This window comes from Pogona vitticeps, chromosome 1 (assembly GCF_051106095.1).
Source record: "Pogona vitticeps strain Pit_001003342236 chromosome 1, PviZW2.1, whole genome shotgun sequence".
Lineage (NCBI taxonomy): Eukaryota > Metazoa > Chordata > Lepidosauria > Squamata > Agamidae > Pogona > Pogona vitticeps.
The window spans coordinates 259,646,113-259,665,324 of record NC_135783.1 but is presented as its reverse complement, the minus strand read 5'-3'; the positions used below and the strand labels follow the sequence as shown (position 1 = coordinate 259,665,324).

Below are 19,212 nucleotides of genomic sequence, written 5' to 3'. Positions count from 1 at the left end.
AGCTACCAACATGATTTTGACCCAACTCCAGGAGGCAGTGGAAGACAGGAGGGCCTGGTGTGCTCTGGTCCATGAGGTCATGAAGAGTCAGACATGACTTCATGACTAAACAACAACAACAAAATAAAGGCCTGGGTGGAGCAGCAAATGTGACTTTCTGAGGAAGGAAGAGGTGTCTTATGTAGACTCAGTAGACTTATGCAGACCGTTGCTGAGGAACACAGAAGCATGTTTTATGTAGACTCAGATCACTGATCACCAACCTCAGTACTCTTTATACTCTCTGGCAGTAATTGTCTAGTATCTGAGATGAAGGTTTTATTCAGTCCACCTTGGAGATGTTGAGGATTGAATTTGGGATTTTTTTGGAAGCAGAACACTTGATTTTTCAATAGAAATTCAGTTAGCAAGTGTAAGAGAGTCAGTCTGGGTAATGGTTTGAGTCTTCACTTCAGCTGTAGAATTCACTGGATTACCTTGGACCAGTGGATTACCTTCTTTTTTCTGAGCCTAATCTGTCTTTAGAAGTTGTTGAGAGAATAAAGTAAGGAGGAAGAAAGCTACATTGGTCCTATTGAGCTTATTGTTAAATGCTAACAAACCAGGTATGTGGTGGCGCTGCGGACTAAACCGCAGAAGCCTGTGCTGCAGGGTCAGAAGACCAAGCAGTCGTAAGATAGAATCCACATGACAGAGTGAGCTCCTGTTGCTTTGTCCCAGCTCCTCACCAACCTAGCAGTTCGAAAGCATGTAAATGTGAGTAGATAAATAGGTACCATCTGAGTGTGAAGGTAAAACAGTATTCCCTAGTCACGCTGGCCACGGGACAACAGAAACTGTCTTCAGACAGGCGCTGGCTCTACAGCTTGAAAAACGGGATGAGCACCACCCCTAGAGTCAGACACGACTGGACTAAAAATGTCAAGGGGAACCTTTACCTTTATAACAAATCAATAAGTAATAAAAGAAATAGTAGTAGCAGTTGCATTGTGCAAGGCTGGATTGAGGACTCATGCTCAGTTTGTTATCCAGCAAAACTCCTAAAGCTTCTCCAAGGATTACTGCTCCTTTAATTATCCTGTATTTCCTATTCTTTACCATACTGCCTCTGTTTTAGATTTTTCTTCCACATCAGTTCATAGCTGTCCTTAAATTTCATTTCATGGTTTTTCTGTTCACCTTTCCATGTTCTCAGTGGAACAGTGACTTTACAGTTTTAGACTAACACCTGCAGCTCCTCTCAATTATCCCATTGTCACCCACAGCACAACCTGATCCCCAGTAGACTTGAATGAGGTGGGAAATGAGGTCTCTTCATTTTCAGTGTAACATTCTGTCTCTATACTTCGACACTGGCACTCAGTTGAGTTGACTACTGATCTTCTGTATTCCGCATTTCAAGGTGCCCCTTTACACCTAGTGCATATTCTTGGTTGATAACTTTTCATTTTAGGAACTAGGAGTTGATAGACATACCTAGGACAATGTCATAACACATGAGAATAAGAACAGATTGCCACTGTTCCTGTTTTTTAAAGTAGAGAGATAGAGAATCTACAGGACTCATGTAGCTCCTTGTCATTCGTATTACATGCTCTTGTCATGCTCTTGTCATTCAATGGTACATTGGAATAGGTGGAGGTAGAAAAAGATCAATATTTAAAAATCTTGGTGTCCTTGAGAGAATATTATCACTTTCAGGAGGTTTAACAGTGCAATAGTATAGTAAGAGGGAAATTAATGCACTTCTGAATGCAGGTTGTCACATTAATGAGGCTAATGGACCAGATACTTCATTTGGGCAAAGAATTATTGAAGCCCAGAAAGCTCTGATCTCAAAATCCATTTTGGTTTTTTTTTCCATTTTTTGCCTCTTTTAATATAAGAAAAGCAAAAGAAGGATTTTATAACTGAACATATTATTAGTATCTCTTCCTGTGATTTAGTCACACTTCTGCATACTGTTAGGCATAAAAGGTAGCAGTATAAAAACTGGGGTTCCCACTACACAAAACATTTTAGTGTGAAAGCCACCTCATGAAGCATCCCATGAGAAATAACAGGACTCCTTTCCTGCCCTGATACTGGCACTGTTGTCTCTTTCAGTCACATTCATTCAAGTTTTTTTCCCCATCTTGATTGAATTCGTTTCCTCTACTACTGCAGAACTGAAAACTTTAATTTCATAGGCAGATCAGTTCTGGGCCAGCTTGGGCCAGCTTCTCTCTTGCTCTTGCCAGCATTCCTTATAGTGTGAGTCTACTCCACCCAAAGAAACATATTTCTGTGGTAAATAATAGTACAAATGAAAAATTTTAATACTTCACATTCTCTCTGTAGGGAAACATTGCAGGAAGTTATTGCGTCAACTATATTAGAGTTTTTTAAAAAAAATTATTCCATGTTGAAATGACTATAGATTCAATTAACTATATCAGCTGCTGGCAAAGATGTGTCATCTGAGACAATGATAAGCACTTGTCCATTTACGTGTTTTGCTTACAAACCCCATCAGTTCTACCTAACATGGCTAATGTTAAGGGAGATGGGAAGCTGAAGGTCACAGTTTCTCTTGGCCTTCAAGTAAAGCTTATGAGCTGCATATGGCTCTCCAAGGCCACGTCTTCCCTCCCATGGGTGCCCCATTCTCCCAATTCCCCACTGCATCAGTGACACACCGCTGCCTAGGGTGGTGGTAGCATTTTCTGCCCGCTGGGAGATCGGACACACAGGTAAAACACCATGCTTTCCCTCAGTCCTTGGAGGTGGGATTAAAGCCAAAGACACCTCAAAATCATGGGTGTGAGTATGGGCATGGATGCATGTGAATGCCTATGTATGAATAGCTGGTGTAGCGGGTGTATGTGTTGGTGTGTATGAAAGAGAAATAACAGGGGAGAGAGAGAGACAGGTTCCTGACCCACATTCCCTGCTCAGCTTTGTGAGTGAATAGCTATGTAAGAACAACTGGAGTGATCATTGTATGCGCTGGTGTGTGCGAAAGAGAAAGAGTTGGAGGGGAGGGGAGATCGAGATCGAGAGAGATGCTCCAAGTCAAAACCCTTGCTCATTTCTGTGGAGGTAGACTAAATGGCTATTAGAAACAGTTCCTGTCCACGTGTTGGTGTGAGTATGGGTGTGTGAGAGACAAGAAACAGAGGCTAAGAGACAGACTGACCTGGCAGCTCTGCAAAGCTGGATGGCAAAATATTTCCCTACCACCAATCTAAAGGCATAGAGGGCACTCTCATGTAACTTGGCAAAGAGGTACTAGCATATTGTTCAGAGGCTCCCCAAGCGGGTTAAACCATCTCTGTCTAGGGCAGCTTTTAAGCAAGTGCTTTTTCTAAAATGCAGCTGGCTTTAAGAGGTTGAGAAAAACAAAAGACCACAAAATGGAACAACAAAAATTTTCACAAGATGTTTCTTGGACTGCAGATGTATGTTTTTAATTGTTCATAAAGTAACATCCCTGTTTCCTTTTCCTAGCCCCTCACAGGCCTCACTTTCTAATATTTTTCTCCTATTTTTTTTTCTTTCTCTCTCCAGTATATCGCATTTGCCTCCCTCTTCTTCATCCTGGTTTCCATCACTACTTTTTGCCTCGAGACTCATGAGAGATTTAATCCCATCGTTAACAAGACAGAAATGGAAGTTGTTGGGAATGACACCCAGCTGCGTGTCTACCAAGAAGCAGAGACAGAGGCCTTCCTGACCTATATCGAAGGGGTCTGCGTGATTTGGTTTACGTTCGAATTCCTGATGAGGGTCATTTTCTGCCCAAACAAGTTGGAATTTATCAAAAATACCTTGAACATCATTGATTTTGTGGCCATTCTGCCTTTTTATCTGGAGGTTGGACTCAGTGGCCTGTCTTCCAAAGCTGCTAAGGATGTCTTGGGCTTCCTGCGGGTTGTCCGGTTTGTGCGAATCCTGCGAATTTTCAAGCTCACCCGCCATTTTGTAGGGCTGCGGGTTTTGGGTCATACCCTCCGTGCCAGCACAAACGAATTCTTGCTGCTCATCATCTTCTTGGCATTGGGTGTCCTAATATTTGCCACGATGATCTACTATGCTGAGAGAATAGGTGCTAAACCCAATGATCCTAGTGCCAGTGAACACACACACTTTAAAAATATTCCCATTGGCTTCTGGTGGGCAGTTGTCACCATGACTACCCTGGGCTATGGAGACATGTTTCCTCAGACTTGGTCGGGCATGTTGGTGGGGGCCCTGTGTGCTCTTGCTGGTGTGCTGACCATTGCTATGCCTGTACCAGTCATTGTGAACAATTTCGGAATGTATTACTCCTTAGCTATGGCTAAGCAGAAGCTACCAAAGAAAAAAAAGAAGCATATCCCACGGCCACCCCAGCTGGGATCCCCCAATTATTGTAAATCTGTCATAAACTCTCCACATCACAGTACTCAGAGCGACACATGCCCACTCGCCCAAGAAGAAATGTTAGAAATTAACAGAGCAGGTAGGAAACCTCTTAGAGGAATGTCCATCTGACCTTTAACCTCCCTTCTTTATAGAAATGGAAAGATTCAGTCAGACTTCTTTCTTAGCACAATGAGCAGCACATTATCTCATTACTGCCGTCCCATCGCCACACATGGAATAATGTGTGGGACACACAGGTTGCAGGGACAACATGGTACAGGAAAAGCTAAGAAGTGAAACTGAGGAATGCATGTTAGAAGAGCCTTAATAGTGGTCCTGTTTAATGGGACATTGAAAAGATTTTAAGAGAGAAATACATCTACTGGAAAAAAAAATGTTCTAGCCTTCTACAGCTCTCATTGCTGGAGTACACTGATATATCAGGCTGGCTCCCAAACATTGTATGCTTGCTAGTATAATAGGAACCGAGGGCGCCAGTCTTGCCTAGGAAGGCAAACACAAATATGCCTTTCTGTCCTCCCCCAGTTGTGTTTTCCACTTGTTCCTAGTTACTTTTAACACTGTGTTTGGTTAAGAGGAACAAAGTGGCTATTCAAAGGATGATTTACATCAATATGTGCAGATTCAAGAGCCAACCATATATATTTTTTTCCTCCAAGATGGTTAGTCATCTATTTAGAATGACAGATTAGATTCCCCAAAGAAACACAGTGTGTTTCACAAGGGAACAAGGCAAAAACGTTCATCTCACAGCAGGCAAGCCAACTCATTATAACAACATGACCACAGAGAAAGCTTAGCATTTAGAATCTGGAACAAAAGCAGCATCAATACTTTGTCATGAAAGTTTAGATCCATAATTTACAGCCCCTCTACCACTGAAGGCTGACAGGAAAGGGAAGAATATTGGCCATTTTGGATGAACTTGTTTTGAAGAGCCATGAATGATAATCTCACAGGGTACTCTATTTCTTTTAAATGATAGTGATAAATGACAGCAATAAGCAATATTCCCATTCAGACTAAAGTACACTTCATATTAGTTCAATACTGGGGGTGGGGAATGAAAATACTAGTCATCATGGAATATATTGTAGTATCCCATGGCTAGTGGTTTGTTATGGGACTATCTCAGTTTTATGAGACTCCTCAAAGAGCACACAAAGTTACAGGTCTTTGATATGATTAGTTCAACCCCATAATCTACCTCTACCCATGGAATATAATTGACCTATTCTGTGGAAAAATAGTAATTTTAAAGTAAATGACCACAAAATATTTTGACTGGTGAAATGAGCATAGGTTGCAGCCATGTGCAACCTCCAGCAATTTATTTTTTAAAGAAAAAAAACCACTTCCCATTGGTAAATATTGTGATAAAAGTCATTTATACAGCGATTCATACTAAACTTTAGTGGTTAGGCATATGTATAAAGAGCCAAGTTATCTTTATGATGGTCTTGCAGTATCATTTATTTATTTATTTATTTGCTTGCTCGCTTACTTACTTTTGGTAAAAATCTAATTTATTGTGTCATGTGAGTGAGAAATCTCCCTTTTCCCATTTCATAGCCATGCATGTGGATGCTATCTAAAGAACACAAAAGAAGTGTGACTTTCCTTTGTGTGTGTGGCTTCACCAGTGCCCAATGCTAATATCTAGGAGATGGGGAAATAATGATAGAAAACTAACTTTTCTGCGTTTTTGTGGAACTCTGTAAAACCCATCCAGATGGTTAAAGAGCTTTCATTTTGCTGCTGTTCTTCTCTGTGGATTGTTTAAAAAGAAACCTTTCATTTGATTTGAAGAGTTCCATTGCACCAGGCTGGCCACAATCCATGTGAATGATTGCCTCTTTAATATTTTACCCTTTGCACACACGTAGTGTGGCTTTATCTGTCCATCCTCCTCAAGTTGCAAATGCTTATCATAAAGTCATCACTAAGCAATGAAGCACCACCTTCATGAGTAACTAAGTATATTTTTGGCTCTGTAAAGCAAGGAGTATAAGAAGACACTCATGAAGCAGTGTGTCATATCCAACTGCCCACTAATGTCATGGCAGATTGTGTATCCATGTCTTGGCAGGGAATCATGATAGTCTCATGAATGTTCAGAAATCATATGCAACCCACTGGCCAAGGCTTATCTCTGGTGTGATTCTTCTCATGTGGGGACTCCTTGGAGTATGGACTGCCTAGATACGGTTGCAGTGGCCATTTTGTATGTGTGCAACTGGAGCAACATATTTGATCAATGCAGCTTTCTTGGTGATCTTGCCATTCAGGCTTACACATGAGAAGTATCATGTGGGGCGGGAGAGTGGCCAGCTTGCATGTGAAAACTTCAGTGTCAGCAAACTGTTTCTGCTTTTTATCATCTCCCAAGTCCATTTGTATTTTGTTCAATAGAGTTGGATTACAGCACCTATGCATTCATTCAGTACAACTGAAAGCAAAAGTTACGTATTTTATGGTGGGGAAGGGGTTGTAAAGCATTGAGGAAGAATCAATTATATTCACAGACAGGAAAGAAATTGTAATTTCTGCAAAATTAGTATCACACGAACCTGATTTCCTGGTAGCATGGGACGGCCAACATTACTTGATCGCACCTGGCTTCTGGTTCTCAGTCCATTGGCTTAAGTATCTCCATGTACCTAGAGGAGAGAAGAAGCCAAAAGGAATCGTATCTCACACACAGTATGGGTGTAGTGGGATAGACAGCCAAGGCCCATGTTGCTCTTGTTGATATCAGCCATAAATAGTTAAAAACAAGGCCCCAATATTATAACATTCACATCTGGGGGAACATGCTATTATTTATTTCTAATGGGTTCTGCAACGATCAGGTACTACCTGATTTCATTTTATCATGTGGAACAAATTTCAAGTATGACAAAATTGTGTGACATACAATGTAATGGGTATTCTGCATTTTGTATATCAGTGTGACATTGACCGCTCTGTCCAGTCTCCAGGAAGTTAAAATGGGCACATTATTAGAAACATATATTTCTACTTTAATTCTGCATCCCAGCTGCTCATAGTGCCAAGGCCAGTTAGATTCCAGTGGAAAGGCATATTTTATGTCCACACAGCAATTTATTTCCTCCAGCTTTTATAATCCATGTTAAGGAAATAAATATTAAGGGTTGTCAGGCTCAAAGCTGGACCAAAGATGATTTTAAATAAATGACATTTATGTTCCCTGAGCAGGATTTAGAAGCACTAACATTTAGTCAAATGTTTACATGAATTCAAAACTTGCTTCATTTATGTTAAATGTTTTACTGGGATTTATAACATTTAAGGGACACGGTGGCACTGTGGGTTAAACCACAGAAGCCTCTGTGCTGCAAGGTCAGAAGACCAGCTGTCGTAAGATCGAATCCACGCGACAGAGTGAGCTCCCGTCGCTTGCCCCAGCTCCTGTCAACCTAGCAGTTTGAAAGCATGTAAATGCGAGTAGATAAATAGGTACCACCACATTGAGAAGGTAATGACATTCCGTGTCTAGTTGCGCTGGCCAAGTGACCACGGAATTGTCTACGGACAAACGCTGGCTCTACAGCTTGGAGACGGAGATGAACACCGCACCCTAGAGTTGGACATGACTGGACTAAATGTCAAGGGGAACCTTTACCTTTACCTATAACGTTTAAGTTAATTATTGATGACATATTAGTAACTAAAACATTTGAAATGGCCAAAAATGACTTTCTTCCTTAATAGGAGGAAAATAACAAAAGAAAATAACATGAAATGTTAACCATTACTCAGTTCATTAATATTCTTGTTATCGGTCATTTTCATTAGTCTTACAAGTGTGGTTAAATTTAACAAATTGGGCTAATGATTTAATTCTTAATGAATTTTCAACAAGCTCTGTCTCTGAATATGTGTCATGATTAAAACACACCAAATGCTAGACAGAGTAAAACAGCTTCATCTTACCTTTAGAAGCCAGCAAAGTTGGGAAAACATGTAATAAGCATCACATCAGCTTGAGACATAGTGCACAATTCCCTTCTCTACAAATAGACCTCATCAAGGCTTATAAAGATACCTAGTGTAGCCTAGTGGGTAGATGGACTGGGACTCAGGAGCATGGGTTCGAATACCCCCTCAGCCGCGTAAGCTCACTGAGGGAGTGGAACCGGTAAAACCACTTCTTAAATATCTCACCTTGACAGCCCTATTAGGATTGCTATAAATCAGTTCAGACTTGATGACATATAACAACAAGATTTATAAAAGAGCAAGGAGCCAATCTAACTTCCCAGGCCAGTACCCAGGACCAATACAATAATAACTACTTTTTCCTGGTGTTGATTCTACTAAAGAAGACCTAATGAAGCTGGCAAACATGTGAATCATGAAGACCAAAATTCCTCAATAACAGTCTATATCTCTTTGCCTTTATGGATTGCACACATCAGCATAAGCTATTTCAATGTACTGCCTCATGAGGGTAGTCAACTTCTTAAAAGAGAAGAAATAATTTTGTCTTACTGAAGAAAGACATAAACCATCGCTATATTGTAAATCACAACAAAGATAAAACACTGGTGTCAATGGGTTGTACATTAATATAATAATAGAAAGCCTATAATCCCATGGTAGGGCACATCCTTAGCATGCTGGATGTTCAGAAAGGCCACTCTTCTGACTCCTTGTCAGGTTCCTGCTAATATATAAGTGTGTATGTGTGTGCAGGAGGTGTGGTATCTATTCACATCGAATGGATCGTTTCAGAGCATCCATGTTTTATCTCATTTTAAAGTAAAAAATTACAGTGAATGAGCAATGTAGTCATGCTGGGCAGCTTGTGTATCCATGTCTCAGCAGGGACATGAATTGTCCTGATGTAGAGAAAGGTTTTGTTCTGGTTCTCATTCAGTATCAAATTTAGTTTGACTCTATGTTTTCCCCCCATCTCCATGTCTGAAACTGGAGACACAGGCAGAAGCTGAACATGAATTTGGAAATAAAATGAACCGTAGTCTTCTTTTCCTAAACTGGAATCAAATTGGAACTTATTGGAACATCTCTGATTATTCTTAAATAGTTGACTTTCTAGAATACATCAAATAGCTTTTCAACTCTAAATTTTAGGCTCCCCTTCAATATATTCCCTGCCTCAGCAATGAACAGAAAAATAGTTCAATGGCGGGTGCTATTAGCTATCTTAACTTAAATGATGACCTCCTGAGGTGAAAGCAAATTTAAAATTGTTGTGCTTTTGTATCTTGCTAGTTGGTTCACTCCACATGTGTAGTTAAGGAACTGAAGCTTTTGTGTCACAATCGCTTCAGGATAAAAACCTGGAGAATAATTCATCCATAGCTTGATGCCTTGAAAAGATCGAGGAGGTGGCTTTCAGGGGGAAAATTATACACATGTCCTACACTCAGACGATGAGGGCAGGTAGGTGAAAAATAAGGAGCTGTTCATCTTGTGACATCATACAAAGCTGGGCATGTCACTGACAGTGGTGCAGCTCATGTTTTGCACAGATGGCAATGGCAAGGTGTCATCTGATCTTTGCTGGGTGTCACTGGCATTGATGTAAATCATCATCCCTGGAGTAATTTTAGCGATCAACTAATTCCATCAGCTATGGGGAAATCACAGTTAAAATAAAGCAGTGATAATGGAAATGTTAAAATAGTCAGCTGTAGACACTTTTTAGAGCTTGCTTTAAAAAGAAAAAGTAAATAGCCATGTGTTTCTATTGCTTCCCTTTTGTAAAAGGGAAAGCAGAGTACTGGTGGTTTAACTTTTGGATCTAAGGGTACCGTTTGCATTAGTCATCCAGCAGACAGCAAATTATAGAAAGTTTGGACAGTTACTAAAACAAACCAATGGGGTTTTATAATCTCATTTTATTTTTTTCTTGCACTTTCATACTTCATGTAAAATAACAGCCAAAATCCTCCTGTACTTGTCGCTATCATAAAACAAAAGCATTCATGCACCATTCACCCCTGCTCCATGAATGGCATACATCTCATAATCTACAGATCATCATATTGTAGTGTTTATTACCTAAGAACTAAACTGGATGCTATATATTGTTGTTAAGGTCTTGAATAGTGGCTAGGTAAGTTGACGTCTAGAATGGCAATCTCTCCTGATCATAGGAAGTTGCTGCAGCAGCCTCAGAAATTGGGTTTGTTCTTTGACTAAAACACCCTACTGTGAAACAACCATGGTTTCAGTTTGATTTCTTAGGTACAGTACCTGTGTGAGAGGCTATTAAGTACTGCAAGACCACTTCTAGTTCTGAGGTACATTTTTGGAAGGAAAAATGTTTCTGGGAGCAACATTTTTTCAGGATTGCACTATGGATCCTTTCCAGAGTCACCTGGTAAAGAAAGACTACCTGAACTTCACATGCTCTGATTTTGAGCCCATGCCTTCAGATGTCAGTAAGCCAACATGTCACCTCACTCCCAGAAACGGTGCCTCCAAATGGTGGCATTGTCTAGGAGGGAGGTCACAGCGTTGGCCAATCAGGTTTGTGAGAGATTGTTCCCTGAATTACCTTTATGGGAACCAACACTTCCTGGAGGGATCCGGTCCAACGAAGTGGTGAGTACATATTCCCAGGTAGGTTGGGTTTAAGGGCCTCTGGGTTGAGCATGCTCCGCTAAATTCTGCCAGCGTAAGATCTATAAGTATCAAAATGACATCAGGGTGTTTATTAAAATGCACAATAAAATAATTATAAGACTTTTGTAAAAATGACGCTATTGATTTTTAAATATATCACAGTAAAACTGTAAAGCTTTGGGATAGTTAGAGATCAGTTCATATGCTGTGCAGAAAACAGATGGTCCTTTTCATGTTCTTCATGTTTCTCTCTCTCTCTGTCTCTCTCTCTTTCTCTTTCTTTCACTATTTGTTTTTATTATTATTATTATTATTATTCTATGTTGCTTGCAACGTATATATGTTACAGACTGTCACATTTTATATTCTGACTTTTTCTTCAATTCCCATCAACCTGAGCTCCATATTGGGCAACAGAAGGAGATTAGTTCTTTTAATCCAAAACAAGGGGATGTTGCAGACTGTAGGTAAACTCCATTGAGGTTGTGACATACAAAACCTGATGCAAAAGGTATTAATGCCAAAAGAAAAAGTAAGTACTTGACGCGACATGGCACTAACTGGCTAAGTTGCTCTTTTTAGTACTGTCTGCATGGAAAACAAGCTAACTTGCATTGCTCTCCAGCAGAAAATTTCCAAAACATATTGGCTGAAAAATAATAATAATTTCGCTCCCGGTTTCAAAAAATCACTTACACCATAGCTTTTGTCAAACTCTAACTCTCCAAGCTGTACTCACATCCATCTTCTCTCCTAGCTGCCATCTTGTCATTCCATCATTACTTGTCTGTGATTTGTCTGTATCTTCCTCTATTATCCTTCTCTATTATAATTTATGATAAACGTAGCCCTTGTTTGCTGATATCCCAGCCTTAAATGTATTTACTTGGAAGTGAGCTCATTGTCTCCCATGGAACTTACTATCACCAAATGGTATTTCAGAGTAAAAGTGGCAACACATCATTGCACTTTGAAAGCCAACAACTGAGCAGGTGGTTCTGTTTTTCCAAATCCCTCTGGCACACTTACGTTTCCTATGCTTATACCTGAGTATGGCCTCATGCACAAGCTACATGGATATTTTGCTGAATTATACCTTGCCCAAAAACAAAATTGAACTTCTTTTATTTCCAGTGAAGAAAATATTGGAAGAAAAATAAACTGACAAGGAGGTTTATATTTAAATCTCAGGAGAAAAGTGCTGCATTGATGTCACGGGAGGGTGGGTGGGTGGGTGCAAGGTTCATCCCCCAACCTCTGGAGCCTCTTCAACCCAGAAGCTCAGAAAAATATCTCTCAAATGGCTGATTCTACCTCCAGAAGCTGATGAAGGCAAGATTTGCCAATTAAAGGTCATTTCAAGCATTAAGCAACTTTTTTTTTAAAAAAAAAACTTTGTGAATTTTTTTTTTAAAAAGACAAACTAATTTTTCAGTCACTTCCTGTTTCTTAAAACAGTTCCTGGGGTGAAGTAAATAGCAGATCCCATCCTGAGAGTTATGCAAGCATTATTTTGTGAGGGATATTTTTCTGGGACTTTGGGCTTACGTGGCTTGCCAAAGGGCAAAAATGACTGCAGATCCTCAGATGCTGCCCATTCCTGAAGTCTCCTCAGGCATTATTGATTCATACACATTGAACATACATAGAGGGGAGCATTCTAGCCACACCCACAGCCCCATATTTAACTGCTCTTCTTCATGTGAAGGGTAATAAATCTAAAGAGAGAAGGAGCACCACTATATGTGGAACCACTCCACATGTGGAGAACCCCCACAGATAGCAGAATTCTTCTTCACCAGACTTATTTCTTCTCCCTCTATGTATAAAGGGACAGTAGGAAGAGAAAACAGAAGTGTTACAGTGCTAAATATCTTCCCTCTATGGGTAGTGGACATACACAGATAGATAATAACCTAGACAGACCTGTTGTATGCTATTAATCTCCAGTCCTGTATATTTTAGCTATTCTTTTATGTATTATTTTAAATGTATAATGAACAGGATTAAATAAACCATGCTTAAGGCCCATTCAAATCAGTGAAATAAGCTCAATAGGGAAAATGTAACCCTCACTGAGTTCAGTGAAGCTAAAATGTGACTTAGTTAATCTGGATCCAAGGCATCCATATATAAAAATTTCTCTGGGAGAAATTTAGTCTTATTTATGTAGACAGCAGTAAAAATCAATGTTTTAAACCTTAAAAAAATGAAATTTCACTATTTACAAAAAGCCAGAGAGATGTTTGGTTAAATTCTTATTTTATTATTTCTAATTAGCTATTAGTAGAACTAATATTTCTGCTTTGAACCTGGCAGATAATGTACCTAGTACTAACACATTACACAAATACCATGTTTCCCCCAAAATAAGACAGGGCCTTATGTTAATTTTTGCTCCAAAAAACGCATTAGAGCTCATTTTCAGGGCATTTTTTTTTCACATACACCATCTACATTTATTCAAGTACAGTCAAGTCATCTTCTTGTTCTTGCTGCACGATGGTGGAGGGTGCTTTTTCACTTAACTGGGGCTTATTTCTTTGGGTAGAGCTTCTATTACGAACATCCTGAAAAATCATACTAGGGCTTATTTTCAGATTAGGTCTTATTTTCGGGGAAACAGGGTATACTTAAAGAGTACGCTTAGCTCATGTGGCACAATGAGTGCTCCATGCTTTCTTGGCACACCTAACAAGCTACCAGACTTTAAAAATGTTAATTTGAACTTGTTTCAATAATATGCCTCACTAAAAATCAATCTACAAATCTAGATTTCAGGGTTTTTTAAGGATTGTGTGAATCATACGTACAAAGACACCTTTGTTCATGTGCAGTCATGCTAATATCTAGAGTCATATTTCATATCTCACCACTGAAGAATATGTGGGAGTGAAAAAGCTGGTGGAACAAATTGCATTGATCTTTCCCACCCAATAAGGCACCATCTTCCAGGACAGGTAATGTTTAGATGAGAAAGATCCATGTAATTTGTCCCACTCACAGCTGGTTCTTTCCTCCACCAACTGACAAGAAACACTGAAATTCAACCATGGGAGAACTGTGCTCTTGGTGCATGTGAAGAATGCAACCATGTTCTGTCTGTTCATATGGACATCTAAGACTCATTTTCCATATCCAATGTGCACTGCTCATTTGAGAGCTATTTTGAGAGTTTTAACATGTTAGGTAAAGCAACAAGAAAAGCAAAGACAAGGCCAAAACAAAAACCAAAAAAAACACCCTGAAACACAGTGGTCCCATTAAGAATAATAAACATATTTAGCTACAATTGAAACAGATTTTTTTTAGTCTTAAAGCAGCTGCAATACTGATGTTTTGTTTTGCTTCATTTTTGAGTCATGAAGAAATGCTATGTTCAGCATTCCTGCAAAACTGGAATTTAAAGTACAGAGTTTTTTGCCCTCAGGTAATTGTTCTCCTTTTTCACTTTTTTCATTGGAAATACGCTGGCTGAAATCCAGTAGTAAGTTACAGTAGAGTGGGCCCATTGAATCAGTGGCGGTTTGGAAAACAAACTCCTCTGTAAGTTCCATTGATTCAATGAGCCAGCTCTAGTTGCAATTTATGACTAGATTTCAGTCACTGAAAATTTAAAAAATGCAGTAAGATTGTGACACTTATAAAGACATATGTACTCAACTTTTTATGAAGAAAAGAAATGTTAGCCTACAAGCAGATAAACTTTGATTTTTGCCTTCCCCTCCTCTATCAAGGGACGTAGTGGCGCTGTGGGTTAAACCGCAGAACCCTGTGTGCTGCAAGGTCAGAAGACCAAGCAGTCATAAGATCGAATCCACGCTATGGAGTGAGCTCCCGTCACTTGTCCCAGCTCCTGCCAACCCAGCAGTTCAAAAGTATGCAAATGCAAGTAGATAAATAGGTACCACCATGGTGGGAAGGCGCTGGCCACGTGACCATGGAATCTGTCTACGGACACAACGCTGGCTCTATGGCTTGGAAATCGGGATGAGCACCATGCCCTAGAGTTGGACACAATTGGACTAAATGTCAAGGGGAACCTTTACCTTTACCTCCATCAAACTGCAATCTTTTAAAAACAGAATAAATAAATAAGATTTAACTGTGGTATAAGTTCCAAGGATCAGATTACACACACAATACTTACTCAGATGTAACCATGGTTTGCCATTTTGGGCCTAAAACTCCACCTCCTACCTTTCCATTGGACATACACTGCTATCCTTCCTGACTTCCTGCTTCAGGAGAATCATAGTTCACTGTGATATCTGAATCAGCACCTTTTAAACCAGAATTGCCCTTGACCTCCAAACTAGAACTGGAAACACACTTCAAACCCATGATGGTTAGAGTGAAAGCACAAACCATAGCTTGGCCAGTCCAGTATAGTATCAAGCCCAAACTGATTGTTTGTCTGAACTCAAAAGTAAGGAGACAAATGGAATGCAAGGATGTAGGAGGGAGCAGTCCTGAGACTTGCTCTAAGGCAGCTAGTTCTGCCCTCTCTGTTATCACTTCCATCACTCTCTACATACAGAGATGAATCTGAAACAAGCCTTTGCTATCCATTCAGGTTCTCAACATGAGTTCAAATTATGAGAAATCTGGGTTCTTGCTTACTTGGAGAATCTCCATAGATAGCAGAGGCTGTCTACTTCATTCTGTTCCATTTGCAGAACAGCAACAGAACAGAGGGAGGGAAAAGGGGTCTGACTAGCTTTTGTCACTTCCTTGTTTGTTTTATTTACATTAGTAGTTAGTACCTGAATCAGGTTACATACAACAGAGAGAGAGAGAAATCCAGGTGCTTCTTAGTCCCCTGATGTCAATCAGTAACCACTTACTTGTTTTCTCCCAGCATTGTGTATAACTTTAGTAAACATCATCTGCAACAAAAATCTTGATTATATATTCTAGGATAGTATTGACTGACATTTGTGTGAAATTCACAAATGTCTCTTAGATGTTGTTATTTGATAAGGCCCCAAACTGCACGAAATACTTCCCAGATATGAGGGTAATTTTATGAAGACCAAAAAGGAAAGAAAAAGGAAAAGGAAAAAAGAAAAGAAATCTGCAAGTTATTTTTCAGTTTGAGGACAATATTAACATATATTAAACACCATTGTCTATAGCGCCATTTGTACCACCAGGCCAATGGCTACAAACAGATCAGCGTATAGTGTATACGATTTCGTATGCAATTGTGCCCTAATTACATGCAAGTCATTTAGGAACAGGGGCTTGCACCTGTTAATGTCCAGTAGTTCAAGCCCAGTTATGCTACAAAGGCTTCCGATAGAAAAGCCTGAAACTAATCCAGCAGAATGACTTGGCAAAATACATAGGACAATCCAGCGTTAGAATTCTGTATTCTTCTTCTAGGAACAAAACCCTGGCAAAGGAGTGTCATAAAAGTTATCAGTTAATTGGTGCAGGTATCCATTTTGTCAGTAGCCATATTTATTTACAAATATTATGGGCAGCGTGCCTTTAAAATATATTAACTTTCTGGGAAAGTAAAGCTTTTGCATGAAGGACAGCGGATAAGAAGACGTGAACCCTATGGCACATCTTCACAAAGAGCACTACTTATCTGCCTTCTAGTTATACGTTGTCAGTTTCTCCAACTTCTCCCATTCAATCCTCACTGCAAACGGTGAGAAACACAGCGGTGCTGTTTAGGATTGCAAGTGTTCCACTGGGCAAATCCTATAGAGCAGAGCCACTTCCTCTAGTTACCAGCTCCCCTCCCCATGCACTTCAGTGACTACTCAAAAGGACGAGAAGGAAGATGCAGAGCTGCATTATGAGTGGTGGGTTGAAAGACATGAAGAATCTCCCACCAGCCTTAGCTTACACTATGTATACCCCCCAGATGTTGAACAGCAGCTCTTGTCAATCCCCATCAGCTTTACTGGCTAAGGCTGGTGGGAGGCGCAGTCCATAAAAAGGTAGAGGGCAACCTTTGGCCTATTCTTAGTACGTAGCATGTTCTTCAAATTCCACAGAGCCAGACTGGTTGACTTATGATCCCATATCTAATTCATTTGATGGTTGTACATCCACTTTTATCTTATTGGATTTTATTAACCACAGGATCAGTCAGTGAAAAAATGTTGTCTTGGACAAATCTGATTAAATACTAAGAACTGTTGTAAGAATGAAACATGTGGCTGCTCTATTCACTTCCCCTTTCGTTTCAGCTTTGCAGCACCATCTGCCATGTCTGTCCAGGTATCTTTATGTCATAAGCATTATGCAACTGAGGGTTCAAATACTGCCATTCTTTCTCTCTATACACACATGTACACACCCACACTGGCTGGGTTTGAAAGGGTTATTTTTATGCCTGGTGGTTGTTCCTTGGCCAAGCTCTCCCACTGAAAAGTGCCATATTACAAGTATATTCTGAGTATAGAGATTTGCACTTTAACATGTTAAACAAGCACCTTAAATTGCCTTGAGATTGTGAAGCGAGTCACACAGAGAAAAATGTCTGTTCTCATAGAAACATGTGGATTGAAATGGACATATTTAAATGAGCCATTTTATCATCTACAATGTACATTTGTTTTCAAATCCCATCAGCTGCTTGATTATCTTGAAATACATAACATTGTTGTATGTTGTTGCAAAAGGCAAAACAAAACAGTATGTCATTGAAGACAACTTTGGCAAATGGATTTTTGTTGTTTTAAAAAAAATCCATGTTCTGCTGTCACATTTCCATTGTGTCCTCTGTGTGTATCTGTCTAAAATGTGTGCCACCATTTTGTGTACACTAAAATGGAAACAAATCAGAAGCAAACTTGTGTAAGGATTGCGTTCCAAGAAATGTACTGTTAAAATTATCCTCTGGCAGAATTATCATAGAAGCGATTACTACAAAATGGAATCATCACCATCAGATCAGTGCCAGTCTCTAAAGTGCTGTGAGTTCTTGGAAGTTTCATTAGAAGTGGACAATTTGGGTGCCATCCTATGTCATGCTAAGCATAATCACCCTTCTGATTGCAGACTTCTGCTCATAGAGCTAGGAACCCTGCCACCTTGTTTCTAACAAGTTAATGTTTTGTTCCCCCTTTCTTTTTCCCCTTTAAAAATAATAATTTTGGTGCACTGCACACCACCAACATACCTAGGACAAATGTGCTACTTCTTTTTTTCATTTTCCTGTACCACCAAGTAGCTGTTGAACCCTGCCAACAGATTTCATTCCAATAAAACCATTCTTAGTGTTTCAATAGCCTTCTGCTTATATGTTTGAAGATTCGAAACTGAATGGGGAAGTGGCCAAGGCGGCGCTGGCAAACGAAGACTGTCCCCACATAGACCAGGCTATGTCACCCGAGGAAGGCCTGCCCTTTACCCGTTCTGGCACTCGGGAGAGATATGGACCTTGCTTCCTCTTATCAACCGGGGAATATCCCTGCCCGCCTGATGGAGGAATAAGAAAGGGTATGTAGATGAGGTCCTGAAATCACATAGATAGTAATATAGTTTAAGAGGTAAAGTACGTAGTGTATTGGCAAATCCTAAGCTTGTGTGAGATGTTAGCTTCTCGTGCTAAAAAATAACAGCCTGATGCCTGCATTGCAAGTTAATAGTTTTTTGGAGCTAAGAACAGTGGTTCCCAAACTTTTAAATCTGTGCACCCTTTGAAATGATTTCACTGAATGAGTGGAATCAACCTGCTTCTATACCAGCCACCGTGGCCTTTACTGCCACTTGGCTCTATCTTGCTTTCTTTTCCCACTGTTATTATAATCCCCATGCGAATATGGGGATTTCACAACTACAAAACATCTCAACACTTCTTTAACTTCTGCCACTTGTACCTTCTATATCCTCTTTTTCTGAGCTCCTGACAAAGAGGAGAGGGCAAATGTGTCCAGTAAAATTTCTAAGGTTCAAAGAATCTTCACAACAGTTACTTGTGGTAAACTCAGTCCTTTATAAATAGAATACCAGAGGCAATGGTTATAAATATTCTTCTTCTTCTTCTTTTCTACCTTCATCCTGACAAATGATCATGTAAGGGTTCCAGCACCGCAGTTTGGGAACCACTGAATTAAAGGATGGAACCAATGCTACATAATATGTGTTATCACATCAAGCAGATGAGTCGTCCGTGTTTATCTATTTCAGTAAGGGCCAGAAGAGAGTAATCTGTAGTATCCT

General features: G+C 39.8%; 1 protein-coding gene and 1 long non-coding RNA gene across 6 annotated transcripts in view; one reads left to right on the top strand and one right to left on the bottom strand.

Annotated features, from left to right (window-relative positions):
- The window catches only part of KCNC1 (potassium voltage-gated channel subfamily C member 1), a 164,026-nt gene that overhangs the window by 133,264 nt on the left and 11,550 nt on the right, over positions 1-19,212 (top strand). For 3 of the 5 annotated variants that reach the window (XM_078383868.1, XM_020811341.3, XM_020811340.3), the window contains exons 2-3: positions 3,550-4,483; positions 18,301-18,489. In XM_078383868.1, coding sequence (XP_078239994.1) covers positions 3,550-4,483; positions 18,301-18,489 — 1,123 coding nt within the window. The remainder of the gene's footprint in view (positions 1-3,549; positions 4,484-18,300; positions 18,490-19,212) is intronic. The other 2 variants (XM_078383869.1, XM_020811342.3) reach the window with 1 other exon arrangement.
- On the bottom strand, positions 5,916-18,303 carry LOC144586128 (uncharacterized). Its single transcript, XR_013540873.1, has 2 exons — positions 10,958-18,303; positions 5,916-7,067 (listed from the first exon to the last, which is right to left on the bottom strand). It is a non-coding gene; the product is annotated as an uncharacterized LOC144586128 (long non-coding RNA).